Here is a 14,282-nt window from a genome sequence, read left to right on the forward strand (position 1 = left end):
TGAATCCCCTTCTTCCCCAGCCTGGTGTTGCTCTGTTAGTTGGGCAGCCTGGCCAGCTCCATTTTAGGGCTGCTGGTACGTGAACTATGTGTACCAGCTTCCAGCTGTGCTGGTTCACATTAGTGAGTTATGCCACTGTTTATTACCGTGCTTGGTGCCAGCCCGATCTTTGCGGTTGCGGGCCGCTACAATATCCTGGCTTTTTTTGTCTTTTTCAATTAACCGTTATATTTAGATGCATAATATACTTTTTTTTGTCATTCTCTTAGTCTGTTTCTTAAAGTACTTTACTTGCATATATTTACTACACCTGTATATTCCTTTTTATGTGATTACTCTGTTTAATGGCTTTCACTTTATTATTGTTGAAAACAATAAAAATAGTAAAAAATAAATGGTAACCTTCATCGTAATGGAGATTTAGTGGAGCATAAAGGGGGCATTGGGTATTTTACAACTGGAAAAGTTCACATGATGAAAGCAAACAAGTTACTTTTTTCCTTACAAACATGAGCCCCCGTCTGGTTTGCAACTTGCAGGCAATCCATTGCAGAAATGCGAAGAGAACACGAAGAGCAGCTGCAGCAGGTGAAACAACTTAAGGAGCAGGAGATCGATGCTGTCACCAGTGCGTCCTCTCATACAAGGTATAACCATCAGAGAGAGCAGTTTGGGGCATCTCCAGTCTCCTGTTGAATAAATATCATTGTGGCCATGTGATAAGGGAAAATGACACCAAAGTAGAATAAAGGACAGAATTTTATTTTTACATATTCTTGGATTATTCAGGAGGTAAAGGAGGTGATTGACAGCAGCCATAAGGAGACAGTTACACCTAAGAGTCAGGTAACTGAGTGTCTCAGGAGAGGAAAGGGGAAAGGCAGTCAGTGTAGAGCACCCTTGTGGCTGATCCCCTCAGCAACAAATAGGCACCTTTTCATACTGCTTGTGGGGGGGTGGGGAGTCGGGGGGGGGGGGGGGGCAGTGACCAATCTGAGCAAGGCAGCAGCCAAACCAATAGTACTGTGGTTGGCTCTGAAACTCCGAAGGGAAGGGTGAAGTCAGGCAGAGCAATAGTGATAGGAGGTTTGATAGTTCGGGGAACAGCCTTCTGGGTGTTCAGGTCCAGGATATGTCTCTGAGCAGATATAACCATAACCATATAACCATTTACGGAGCGGAAACAGGCCATGTTGGCCTTTCGAGTCCGCACCGGTTCACTAGAACAACTCCACTAGCTCACGATGCAGATTATCTTAAAGGGAAGGGTGAGCAGCCAGAGGTCATGGTACATATTGGTACCCATGACGTAGACAGGAGTGGGATAGAAGTTCTGCAAAGGAAGTTTAGAGTTCGGAAAGAAGCTGAAGAGCAGGACCTGGATGGTAGTAATCTCAGGATTGCTCCCAGTGCCATGAGCTGGGGAAAGTCGGAACAGGAACATAGTGCAGACAAATGAGTGACTCTAGACATGGAGCAGGGTTTGAAGTTCTTGGATCATTCGGTCCTATCCTGGGGAAGGGCTAATTTGCATAAATGGGACAGATTGCATCTGAACTGGAAGGAAAATCTATATCCAGTTAGGGAGGTTTGCTAATACTGTTGGGGGTGCACAAATACATCAAATGAATAAGATATAAAAACAATAACACAATAAAACAACACAATGTTCAATGTTTGGCAGGTTCACAAATGGCTGTGAGGTAAAAACTTTTAAATTTTTTAGATCTTTATTATAATTTTTTGTATTAAAATCTTAGTTTGATGTTATATGAAGGAGAAAGTGTCAATAACCATCGTTAACATCCTTGATTACAGTTCAGGTTCCAACTGAGTTACTAAATAATTTGAAGAAGAGTGCATCAATAACCACTTCAGCTTGGCGTTAAACATGATCGTACCTCAAAGGCTGGACCTTGCTGGAACTCAACACTCCTCTCTGCAACTGGTTCCCGGATTTCTTGCTTGAAAGGCCACCACCAGTCCAGGTTGGCAGCAAAGCCTCAGTCCCATCACGATGAGCATCTCAGGGCTGTGTTCTCATCCTGCTACTGTTCACGCTGCTGACTCACATCTGCACTGACAGATTCAGTTCAAACAATCAATTTTGCAGATGACACAACAGTAATTGGCCTCATTGGCAACAATGATGACGAGTAGGCTTACAGAGAGAAGGTGGAGAAGCTCATCAAATGGTGCAAGAATAACAACCTGATTCTTTGTGTGGACAAGGTGAAGGAAACGATTGTGGATTTCATAAGGAGGTGGTTCAGTTGTGGAGAGAGCAGAGAGCACAAAGTTCATTGGCGTGCATATAATGGATGACCTATCCTGGACCCACAACACCTTCTCATTAGTCAGGAAGGCACAGCAGCGCCTTCACTGCCTAAGGAGGTTTAGGGGGCAAGGCCACTGGCCCCCATCTTGACAGCTTTTTACAGGAACACAACTGAGTGTGTTCTGGCTGCATCATTGTGTGGGATAGTAACTGCAAAGCCATCGGACCAGAAGTCAATACAGAGGATCATCAAAACAACCAAGATCACTGCTGTCTTCCTTTCTTCTATTGACAACATTCACTGGGAGCATTGCTTAAATAGGGCTTAAAGAATTATTGAGGACCCACTACCATCAGAAGTGGGTACAGGAACATCAGTGTCAGGGGATTGGCTTCTTCCCACAAGCTGTGGGAATAATGAACGGTCTCCTGTAAATGAGTAAATCATCCCAAAATATCTTCATATGTTTTCTTTAAATTACATCTTCATCTTTGGGATTATTATGTACAGTGTGTGTGCACTGTGCCATTTGTCTGCTTGTGTATGTACAGTCAGATGACAATAAACTTGAATGATATACAGAGCATTCAATTTTCAGCAGGAAACCAGGAAGATATTAATAACAACGTAAAATGAACTCATCAAAAATAAATACTAGAAAATCTAATGGATCTAAAAACTGACAGATCTACTGGGTTCCTTGGGAGCTAACAAAGGATGGGTGCTTGACAGTGGATGGATTTGTAGTGATCTACTAAAAGTCCCAGCTGACTAGAAAAGAGCAAATATAACACTAGCACTTTTCAAAAGCAGGCGAGAGGAGAAGGAAAGCCCAATCTGCTGGATGAACTTGGCAGGTCGAGTAACGTCAGTGGGAGAAAAGGAATGGCCAATGTTCATCAGGACAAAACATTGACCATTTCTTTTCTCCCACTGAAGATTCTATCATCTGCAGTTTTCTGTGTGTCTTCAGAGAGGAGATGGAATTTACAGGTCAGTTAGCTTAACATCTGTTGTTGGGGAAAATTTGGTCTGCTATAAAGAAATGAATCATGGAGTACCTGAAGGAGTTTAATGGTTTGTGGTATTCTCATGGTTCATTGAAAGGAAAACCTTGCTTTGACAATTTAACAAGGGCATTTTGATGAGGAGAGTGGCAGAGGTACCAGTGGATGTGGTATATTTACATTTTAAGAAGACATTTGATAGAAAAGCACATAAGATGCTCAGGACTAATGAGATGGGGGGGAAGGGTAAATGTATCTTGATGGAAAAAGCATTGAAAAGCGGCATGGTTTGAGCCACACTACTGGGGTTCAAATCCCGTGCTGTCTGTAAGGAGTTTGTCCTTTCTTCCCGTGTCATCATGGGTTTTCCTTGAGGATACCAGTTTCCTCCCACCATTCGAAACATACTGGGGGTGTGGGTTAATTGGGTGTAAGATTGGGCCGCATGGACTTGTGGGCTGGAATGTTTACATTTCTCTCTCTTTTTGTGTATGTATCTTTTGCAGATTTCAGAATTATTGTCAGACCATGTACATGACATCACATGCAACCTGAGATTTTTTGCTGCGGGTGCGGCAGAATTACCACTTAATGGCAGTGCAAGGAAAACAGGCTCAATGTAAACAAATCAAGAAACATAAACAAACTGTCCAATATAGAGAGGAAAAAAATGAATAAAGTGCAAAATAAGACTCCTTAAATGAGTCCCTGATTGAGTTTGTCATTGAGGAGTTTAATGGTGGAGGATTAGCAGCTGTTCCTGAACCTGGTAGTGCAAGTCTTTTGGCACCTAGACCTCTTTCCTGATGGTAGCAGCGAGAACAGAGCATGTGCTGGGTGGTTTGGGTTCTTAATGATCGATGCTGCTCTCCGACAGCAGCATTTCATGTAGATGTTCTCGATGCTGGGGAGGGTGTGGCCTGTGATGTCCTGGGCTGTGTCCACTACCTTTTGCAAGGCTTTATGCTCAGGGCATTAGTGTCCCCATACCAGACTGTGATACAGCTGGTCAGCACACTTTCCACAACACATCTGTAGAAATTTTCCAGGGTCTCCGATGTCATGCTAAATCTCCACAAACTCCCAAGCAAGTAGAGGTGCTGACGTGCTTACTTCATGATGCTATTTGTAAGTTGTGTCCAGGAAAGTTAGTGACTCTCAATTACTTAATCAAGGTACAGATAAATAGAAATTCTGCCTGGCTTGAAGGAAGAAGAATCTCAGGGTTATATGTGATGTCAGGAATGTAGAACCATAGAACACTACAGCACAGATACAGGCCCCTTTGGCCCTTTTAGTCTATGCTGAACCATTTTTTTGCCTAGACCCACTGACCTGCACCCAATCCATGTACCTGTCCAAATTCTTAAAAGTTAAAATTGATCCAGCATTCACCACTTCAGTTGGCACGTCATTCCACGCTCCCTCCACTCTTTATGTGAAGAAATTCCCTCTAAACTTTTCCCCTTTCACTCTTAACCCATGTCCTCTGGTTTGTATCTCACCCACCCTCAGTGGAAAAAGCCAACCTCTATCCCCATCATAATTTTAAATACCTCTTTCAAATCTCCCCTCATCTTCTGACAATAAATTTGAACTTTGGTTTCTACTATACACAAACATTTTGTAATTGAGAAGCAAATTATTGGAATCTTATGGAGTTTCATATAGAGAATATGAATAACCAAGATGACACAGTAGTTGGTCTCATCTGCAACAACGATGAATAACAATACACAGAAGTGGTGGAAAATATCTTGAAATGTTGCGAGAGGAATAACCTGAGTCTCAACATAGACAAGACAAAGGAGATGACCGTGGACTTCCGGAGGACCAGGAACGACCATCCTACAATACACATTAATAGCCTGAGGGTGGAGAGCACCAAGTTCCTCGGAGTCCACTTATGAAGTGACCTATCCTGGGCATGTAACATCTCCTCACTTGTCAGGAAGGTGCAACAGTGCCTGCATTTCCTGAGAAGGCTGAGATGGGCAATGCCACCGGCCACCATTCTGTCAACTTGCATCAGGAGTGTGCTGGCCAGCTGCATCATAGTGAAGTCGAACATCAGATCAGAGGTCAATCCATATGACCATAAAAGCAGCAGAGAGAATCACTGTGGTCTCCCTTCCCCTTATCGATGTGATAAATGTTTAAAGAGAGCTTGTAAAATCTGTAAGGACCCCTACCACATAACATCTTCCAGCTACTTCTGTCAGGAAAGCAATGAAGAAGTAGATCCACATGGACTGCTGAATGACTCCCCGTGATTCTTTTAATAATATTTGTTTTTAATATAGAAGGCAGGTATTCAGGTTATGTATATCTGTGTACTGAATATGTATAATTTCATTATGTGTGTTATGTCTGTGTGTGTTGGCACTGTTTTTGTACATTGGATCATAAGATGTTGGACATTCGAGCAGAAATAGGGTTTTCAGCCCATCAAGTCTGTCCCACCATTTAATCATGAGCTGATCCATTTCCCCACTCAGCCCCACTGCCTGGCCTTCTCTCAATAACATTTAAAGCCCTGGCTAATCAAAAACTTATCAATCTTAAATACACCCAATGACCTTGCCTCCATAACTGCCTGTGGCAGTAAATTCCATAGATTTACCACCCTCTGACTAACATTTCTGCTATGAGTGGACACCCTTCAATCCTGAAGTTGTGCCCTCTTGGCTCTCCCACCATGGGAAACAACCTTTCTACATCTACTCTGTCTGTGCATTTTAGCATTCAAAATGTATCAATGACATCCCCCCCCCACCCCCCCCATCTAATGACCTCAGGTGCATTACACAACACCCAGACCAGAAAAGATGATCCCCTTGTGGGCTCATCAACAAACTGCTCTAAAAAGCCACCTCTCCAAAATCTCTTCCATGAGATCCAGTCCCAATCTGGTTTCCCCAATCTACTTGCATGTTAAATTCCCCATGACTATCATAACATTCTGACCATTCTTTTCTATTTTCTGTTGCAAATTGTTGTTCACATCGGTTATTACAACAATGTAATTTTACTCTTGCCATTTCTTATCTCAAACCACAATGATTCTATGTCACCTCTTTCTAATGACTTAATGTTGTTTCTTACCAGCAGAGCCACACCACCCCTTCTGCTTACCTGCCTATCCTCTCGATGCACTGTGCATCATGGAACATTCAGCTCCCGATGACATCCATCCTTTAGCTACGATTCCAATGTGGACAATAGCATGGATCTCCAAGTTGCCACCCATTTCAATTCCACTACTCAGTCCCTTGCTGACATGTCTGGCTGTGGTCTCATGCACTGTCAGACTGAGACTACCTGCAAATTTGATGAACAACACTTTATCTTCCACCTGGGCACCTTCCAACTGGTTTCTGTTAAATCCCCCTCCCCACTAAATTTTTTTTCCTACTAATTCTCATTTATATTCAGCATTCGGCGTCTCTCATGTCAGTGTCCAACAATAGCAGCCAACATTGATGGATTCTATTGCCCTGATACTACTTTTCCATGGTCGTGACATCCTGGTGAAACCATGTTCGTCACCAACTGCACGAAGATCAGCAGGGGCGAAGTCCAAGTGCGAATGCAGAAAAATGAATTTTCAATATCATGTTGCAGTTCATGGTTTTGTATGATTGAAGCATGTTGTCAATCAGTAGGATGTGGTTTGGTGCTCTGTAGTTACCAATAGAATTCTCAACATTTTTAAATGGCTTTCATCTTTGAACTATATGTCATTAATAGTGTATCTAATTTGTGGACAGTTTCCGCAAAGCAGGACGTCAAGCGCTGAAGAGCTGGCTCTGAATGGGCAACTAAAGCGGCATCATCTGCAAAGAGTAGTTCACGGACAAGTTTCTCTTGTGTCTTGGTGTGAGCTTGCAGGCGCCTCAGATTGAAGAGACTGCCATCCGTGCGGTACTGGATGTAAACAGCGTCTTCATTGTTGGGGTCTTTCATGGCTTGGTTCAGCATCATGCTGAAGAAGATTGAAAAGAGGGTTGGTGCGAGAACACAGCCTTGTTTCACGCCATTGATAATGGAGAAGGGTTCAGAGAGCTCATTGCTGTATCTGACCCGACCTTGTTGGTTTTCGTTTGGCCTGGAAGTCAGCCTGAAGAAAACTGAGGTCCTCCATCAGCCAGCTCCCCACCATGACTACCAGCCCCCCCACATCTCCATCGGGCACACAAAACTCAAAACGGTCAACCAGTTTACCTATCTCGGCTGCACCATTTCATCAGATGCAAGGATCGACAATGAGATAGACAACAGACTCGCCAAGGCAAATAGCGCCTTTGGAAGACTACACAAAAGAGTCTGGAAAAACAACCAACTGAAAAACCTCACAAAGATAAGCGTATACAGAGCCGTTGTCATACCCACACTCCTGTTCGGCTCCGAATCATGGGTCCTCTACCGGCACCACCTACGGCTCCTAGAACGCTTCCACCAGCGTTGTCTCCGCTCCATCCTCAACATCCATTGGAGCGCTCACACCCCTAACGTCGAGGTACTCGAGATGGCAGAGGTCGACAGCATCGAGTCCACGCTGCTGAAGATCCAGCTGCGCTGGATGGGTCACGTCTCCAGAATGGAGGACCATCGCCTTCCCAAGATCGTATTATATGGCGAGCTCTCCACTGGCCACCGTGACAGAGGTGCACCAAAGAAAAGGTACAAGGACTGCCTAAAGAAATCTCTTGGTGCCTGCCACATTGACCACCGCCAGTGGGCTGATAACGCCTCAAACCGTGCATCTTGGCGCCTCACAGTTTGGCGGGCAGCAGCCTCCTTTGAAGAAGACCGCAGAGCCCACCTCACTGACAAAAGGCAAAGGAGGAAAAACCCAACACCCAACCCCAACCAACCAATTTTCCCTTGCAACCGCTGCAATCGTGTCTGCCTGTCCCGCATCGGACTGGTCAGCCACAAACGAGCCTGCAGCCGACGTGGACATTTACCCCCTCCATAAATCTTCGTCCGCGAAGCCAAGCCAAAGAAAGAAAAAAAGAAGAATTTGTGGACCACCAACAGTGCCTACCTTAATCTTGGCATTTGTTATTCTTGGAAACATCTGTCTCAAATAAAGAAATCCATCACCCTCTCTGGTCGATTGGGAACTGGTAAACTGTCATCCTGCAGCACTGGTCACATTGCTGAAGGCAGATTAGAGTATTCGATAGATTTCTTATTTTTTAGCAGAGAAGCTAGATTCATTGGTCAGACAGAAGTAACAGCCTTTCATGTGATCCTTCTGTTCTTGCCTATAGTTGGGACTGCAAATGGCATTAGGCCCTTTCAGGTGGCCTGAACACCCCATTTTAAAGCCACATATTCTCCCCCCATGCGGCAAAAGACATGCACATGAATGCTCCAAAAGTGCCTCCGAGGCACCAACACCAGCCCTCCTCGGGGAGGGATAATCGGCAGAGTGCCAGGCCCTGCCGCAGCTGCCTGGGGGTGGGCTGATGACTCAGCCGGCGACCCAACTCACCGCCACGTGACTTGACAGGCACACTCCCCACTGCCTGACAGCTGCCCCCCAACCCCTCTGTCAACAGACTCTGCCTTACTGGGGAGGGGCGGCCAGTGGGGGCCGTCAGGGCAGGGGCAGCCGGCGGGGAATGTTGGGGCGGGGGATGCCAGGGGGCGGCCGGTTGGTGCAGCCTGGTTGACTGCTCCTGCACTGGGGCCTGCTCTCTGCAACTCAAAATCCAGCATAGTAATGGTGGTCTTGCCTACTCATAGTCCCCCTGCAGCTGAAACACAGAGCGGTTCCACCTGCATGGAGGATTATGGGTAGGGAAGGCGGCCATTGCTATGCTGCATATTTATGACTGTGGCACCAGTCGCCCCTCCTCCATCAGATCGAGAAACACATCTGGATATGAATAGGCCCTTTCAGGTGGACCAGGCAATGCTGCAAGCAGCCTTTTAGGGCTGCCACCTGAAAGGTGAGTCTGCAGGTTAAAATCCGCTCCTGCCACTGCCCTCAAGGTGGAGGGTCCACCTGAAAGGGCCTTTTGACTTCCAAAAACCTTTGAGCCAAGCCCACAAGTTGTCTGCATATTTGCACAACAAATGCGAGGAGCCCAGGATTTGACAATGTCACATTTGAAGTAGACCTCATAGACTTTTCACTAAGTGCAGACATGCCTCATCTTTGAGCCTTTAGCATATACTTTCTACTCATCTTCCTGAAGACAATCAATGCTATTGTTAAGTACATTCACTATACTATTGCCTGAAAAACATGTGCATCCACATGTGTTCCATCTATGATCAATGTAGTGCACAGTATCTATATGTGAGCTGCTTTTATAGCCAGTCTGCATCATCCTGACTAAACATGCCCAAGCCTAAAACATTTGCATAGCATCTGCACCATATGCATGCTCAGGCACGCTTGGACTGACCAAAACAGCTTGCTTTGTGGGCAATATATTAAGGGATTTAACATTTTAAGTTTAGACATACAGCCTGGTAACAGGCCATTTCGGCCCACGGGTCTGTGCCATCCAACTTACACCCAATTAACCTAGACCCCAGGTACGTTTTGAAAATATGACAGTAAATCACGGAAATAGGTTGTATCTAAAAATTGGTACATGATAGGAAAATTATAAGATGATTTTTGTGATCAGCAGCCCAAATTCCATAAAATACACCCAAAGTGTTCAGGAAGCAAAATCTTTGTTGTCCAGTGTAATCTTATAAATGTATATTGAGGAATAATAAATATGAGGTGATTGGCAAGTACTGTAATTGAAATGTTTGGTTGGTTTATGGTTTCAGGAGGGGAAAACCAAAGGTATACGATCCAGTAATTATTGAGTTGGAGAGGGTGAGCACATTTAAAACCCTGGGAGTTTCAGAGGTTCTTTTCTGGACTCAGTACACAAATGTCATCATGAAGAAAGCCTGTCATTACCTCTACTTTCTCAGAAGTTTGAGGACATCTAGACCCTTGCCACACTTCTACAAATGTGTGCTGAAAAGTGTGGCGACTAATTGCATCTCAGCCTGGTGTGGGGGCGTCGATACATCTGAGAGGAAAGCCTTGCAAAAGGTAGTGGACCATTGGTACTGCGCCTCTAGTAGCAGCTGGAGTGGCCTCTCCAGGGCGCAAGCCAGGGCAGAGTTGATAGAAAGATCTGTTGATGGTCCAAAGGAACAACGAAAGTCCATACAATTTAGTGCCAACAGCATTGCAGGAGTTGCCGAACCGTTGCTGGGTTCAGCAGTAAGCTGCCTTCGGGACTCTGATTCTGGAATTTTCCTCGGGGTTTACTCCACAAGGCAGCGTAGGTTTGAAATTGGAGTTTTCCCTCTCCTAGATGAGTTACCATCCATGGTTAATGAGCCCCATCTGCTCGGAGCAACTGGTTTCAAGGTGCCAGTGGCCCGCCTTTGCACCATCTCCTATCAGTGAGAACAGTTCTGCCGGGCATAAGAACTGTGCTGCATGTGAAGGCCAGAAGTTGGACATTATCAGAGGCTGTTTGAGATGCACACCATGAAGAGCATTTGTGTAGCAGTGGGAGATCATCCCCACAACCTTTAGAGCCAACGCAGCCCAGTCTTTCTTTGGCTTGGCTTCGCGGACGAAGATTTATGGAGGGGGTAAAAAGTCCACGTCAGCTGCAGGCTCGTTTGTGGCTGACAAGTCCGATGCGGGACAGGCAGACACGATTGCAGCGGTTGCAGGGGAAAATTGGTTGGTTGGGGTTGGGTGTTGGGTTTTTCCTCCTTTGCCTTTTGTCAGTGAGGTAGGCTCTGCGGTCTTCTTCAAAGGAGGTTGCTGCCCGCCAAACTGAGAGGCGCCAAGATGCACGGTTTGAGGCGATATCAGCCCACTGGCGGTGGTCAATGTGGCAGGCACGAAGAGATTTCTTTAGGCAGTCCTTGTACCTTTTCTTTGGTGCACCTCTGTCACGGTGGCCAGTGGAGAGCTCGCCATATAACACGATCTTGGGAAGGCGATGGTCCTCCATTCTGGAGACGTGACCCATCCAGCGCAGCTGGATCTTCAGCAGCGTGGACTCGATGCTGTCGACCTCTGCCATCTCGAGTACTTCGCAGGCAAAACACTCCCCACCATTGAGAAAATCTGAATGGAACACTGCCATCATTGCAAGTGCAATCATCAAGGATCCACACCACCCAATATCCCTGTTACGAAACCCATCAATGTTCTCTGCTTATTGGCTGTGCAAAGAAAAAATGGTTCACCGTACATGTGTAAATAAAGAAATTTAAGCAAGCTGTGCAACACAGAGAGAAAAGAATGAATAAATGCATAAGTGAGAGTCCTTAAATGAGTCTCCAATTGAGTTTGTTGTTGAGGAGTCTGATGGTGGTTGGGGGGGTGGGGGGAGCAGCTGTTCATGAATCTGGCAGTGAGAATCGTGAGGTGTGATTCCATCAGGAAAGTGATAAAGGTGCCACAAGACTTGTACCATCAGGTTCAGGAACAGCTGCTCCCCCTCCACCATCAGACTCCTCAACAACTTAATAGAGACTAATTTAAGGACTTTGCACATTATGCATGAGTGAGTATTTTCTGTGTTGCACAGTTTTTGCATTTTCTTGTTTACGATTCTCTCTTTTGTGAGTGTATCTTTTCTTGAGTAGTTTTTTTTTTTTGCACTAACATTAGTGGTAATTCTGCCTGGCCCGCAGGACAAAGAATCTCAGGGTTGTATTTGATGTCACATGTGTACTCTGGCAATGAATCTGAACTGATAGAATAACAATAAGAATGAACATCTAAGCTAGAATCTAATAGAGTAAATTGGATAATTTAATATATACTGCAATTAATGTGATTATAATTTAAAACGTGCTAGAAATTGGAAGAAAATTTGATAATTTTTAAAGCTCTGCTTTACAATATCCTTACCTTAGTGTCACATTTAATTCTTTGCTCTTCCTGTCTCCTGCAGGTCACTCAACAGTATCATTGAGCAGATGGAAGTCTTCTCTGGAAAGCTGAATGATCTCTCCTATAAAGTGGAGAGCACTCATCAGAGCACATCCCATGAGATGGAGATCAATGCACGGTTACGGGTTGAACAGCAGCGAGGTAGATGTGTGATGGGGATAAATTATTTACTCATGAGTAAAGCAGAATTCTCAAACCTCTTCCACATGTACATGTTCTAAAGCAGCCATTCTCATCTGTTTTTTTGCCCGTGCCCTCTAAGGACTTTGTTCAAAGTTTACGGGCTCCCTTCCCTGTTAAGCAATCAGGTTTTGGTTTCTTTTGTACTTCTATTGACCACATAAACACCATTAAAATATTTACATTATGTGAGGTGAACAGAAAATGAGGCTTTTTTCTTAAATGTGCTGTGGCCCCTGGAGGTCCTATTGAGTATGGCTGTTCAAAATTACACCTTTTGTGACATAAAGATCTTAATGGCTATTGAAGTGTTGTGCTAATGTAATGTAGGTGACAAAGCACTCAATGTTCACACAAACTGAGATTTGGTAATAACCATGCAGAGCTTCTCAGCACTTTTGGACAAGAGATAAATATTGGCCAGGTATTCCTTGCTCATTTTCAAAGAGCTATGGATATTTTACATCCCTATAACCTGGAAATGACTGAAGATCCATTGACTAAACCACAACTGACAGAAAATATCAGGGTCATCAGAGAGAGAAGTAGTGACTTGAATTTTCTTTGAAGCATTGAGATCAGTATTTGGGTACAGTACTGTTGTTCGCTCTTGATAATGACCATGAGTATATTGTCATACACATGTACAATATACAAATGCACCACAATTCTTTCTTGCTACAGCCGAAGAGATGCTTAGTAAAAAGAACAATGGTATACATAAAATTCAATTAAAAAAATAATAAATACAAATGATAAAAGTACATGGTGACAAGTGGAGTTTGAATCTGTCTGGGACCCCTGCTTTTTGTAATTTTTATAAATGACTTGGATGAAGAGGCAGAAGGATGGGTCAGTAAGTTTGTGGATGACACGAAGTTTGGAGGAGTTGTGGATGAAGCTGAAGGTTGTCATAGGTTACAAAAGGATATAGACAGGATGCAGTGTTGGGCGGAAAAATTACAGATAGAGTTCGTGCATTTTGGAAAGTCAAACTAGAAGGCGGAGTACAGGATTAATGGTCGGTTACTTAATAGTCTGTATCTTTCAAAACTACTGGGCAGGATAGTTAAGCTGGGCTTCATTAGTCGAGGGATTAAGTTGAAGAGTTGAAAGGTCATGATGCAACTCTTCAAATCTCTAGTGAGACATTGCTGAGAGTATTGTGTTCAGTTCTAGTCAATTCATTATAGGAAGGATATGATAGTGATGGAAAGGGTACAGCCTGGATTGAGAAACAAGTCTTACGAGGCAGAGCTGGGGTTTTTCTGTTTGGAGCGTAGAAGGAGGAGAGGAGACTAAGTGGAGGTCTACAAGATTATGAGAGGCAAAAAAAAACATTAAAAAAACCCAAGAAATATAAAAAGCACACCCTACCCAGCCACCCCATCAGCCAGTTCCCTTAAGGGGAGCCAAAGATATAAATTTTTAAAAAATTATAGGTATTAGTAACAATTCAAAATATATCTAAATGCATGTACTCCAAATAAGGAGACCATTTATCAACAAAAAAAGAATAATTATCATGTAAATTATGTAATTTTTACCATAACAATACAAGCTTTCAACTCATTATGCCAATGTGCTATATTAATCTCTGTATTATCATTCCAAGTACTAGCTACACATTTACGTGCTACTGAAAACACTAAACGTACAAAAGCAATTTGAAATTTATGAAACCCCAGTCCTCTCAAAGACACCATATCGCCCAACAAAAAAAGTGATGGATCTAATGGTAATTTTATATAATTTTTCCAAAACTACCTTAATTCCTTCCCAAAATGGTTGTACTTTAATACAAGACCAAACAGCATGTAAAAAAGTTCCAGTACATAAGCCACATCTAAAACAAGAATCAGA

The 14,282-nt window shown here is 43.9% G+C and overlaps 1 protein-coding gene and 1 long non-coding RNA gene across 8 annotated transcripts in view; one reads left to right on the plus strand and one right to left on the minus strand.

The window, feature by feature from the left end:
* LOC138759100 (fas-binding factor 1 homolog) overlaps positions 1-14,282 on the plus strand; it is a 155,363-nt gene that overhangs the window by 105,519 nt on the left and 35,562 nt on the right. For all 7 annotated transcript variants that reach the window (XM_069929008.1, XM_069929006.1, XM_069929005.1 and 4 more), the window contains 2 exons: positions 540-647; positions 12,241-12,380. In XM_069929008.1, the coding sequence (XP_069785109.1) occupies positions 540-647; positions 12,241-12,380 (248 nt within the window). The remainder of the gene's footprint in view (positions 1-539; positions 648-12,240; positions 12,381-14,282) is intronic.
* LOC138759101 (uncharacterized) lies at positions 358-12,297 on the minus strand. Its single transcript, XR_011354637.1, has 3 exons — positions 12,198-12,297; positions 1,902-2,074; positions 358-689 (listed from the first exon to the last, which is right to left on the minus strand). It is a non-coding gene; the product is annotated as an uncharacterized lncRNA (long non-coding RNA).

This window comes from Narcine bancroftii, chromosome 3 (assembly GCF_036971445.1).
Source record: "Narcine bancroftii isolate sNarBan1 chromosome 3, sNarBan1.hap1, whole genome shotgun sequence".
Lineage (NCBI taxonomy): Eukaryota > Metazoa > Chordata > Chondrichthyes > Torpediniformes > Narcinidae > Narcine > Narcine bancroftii.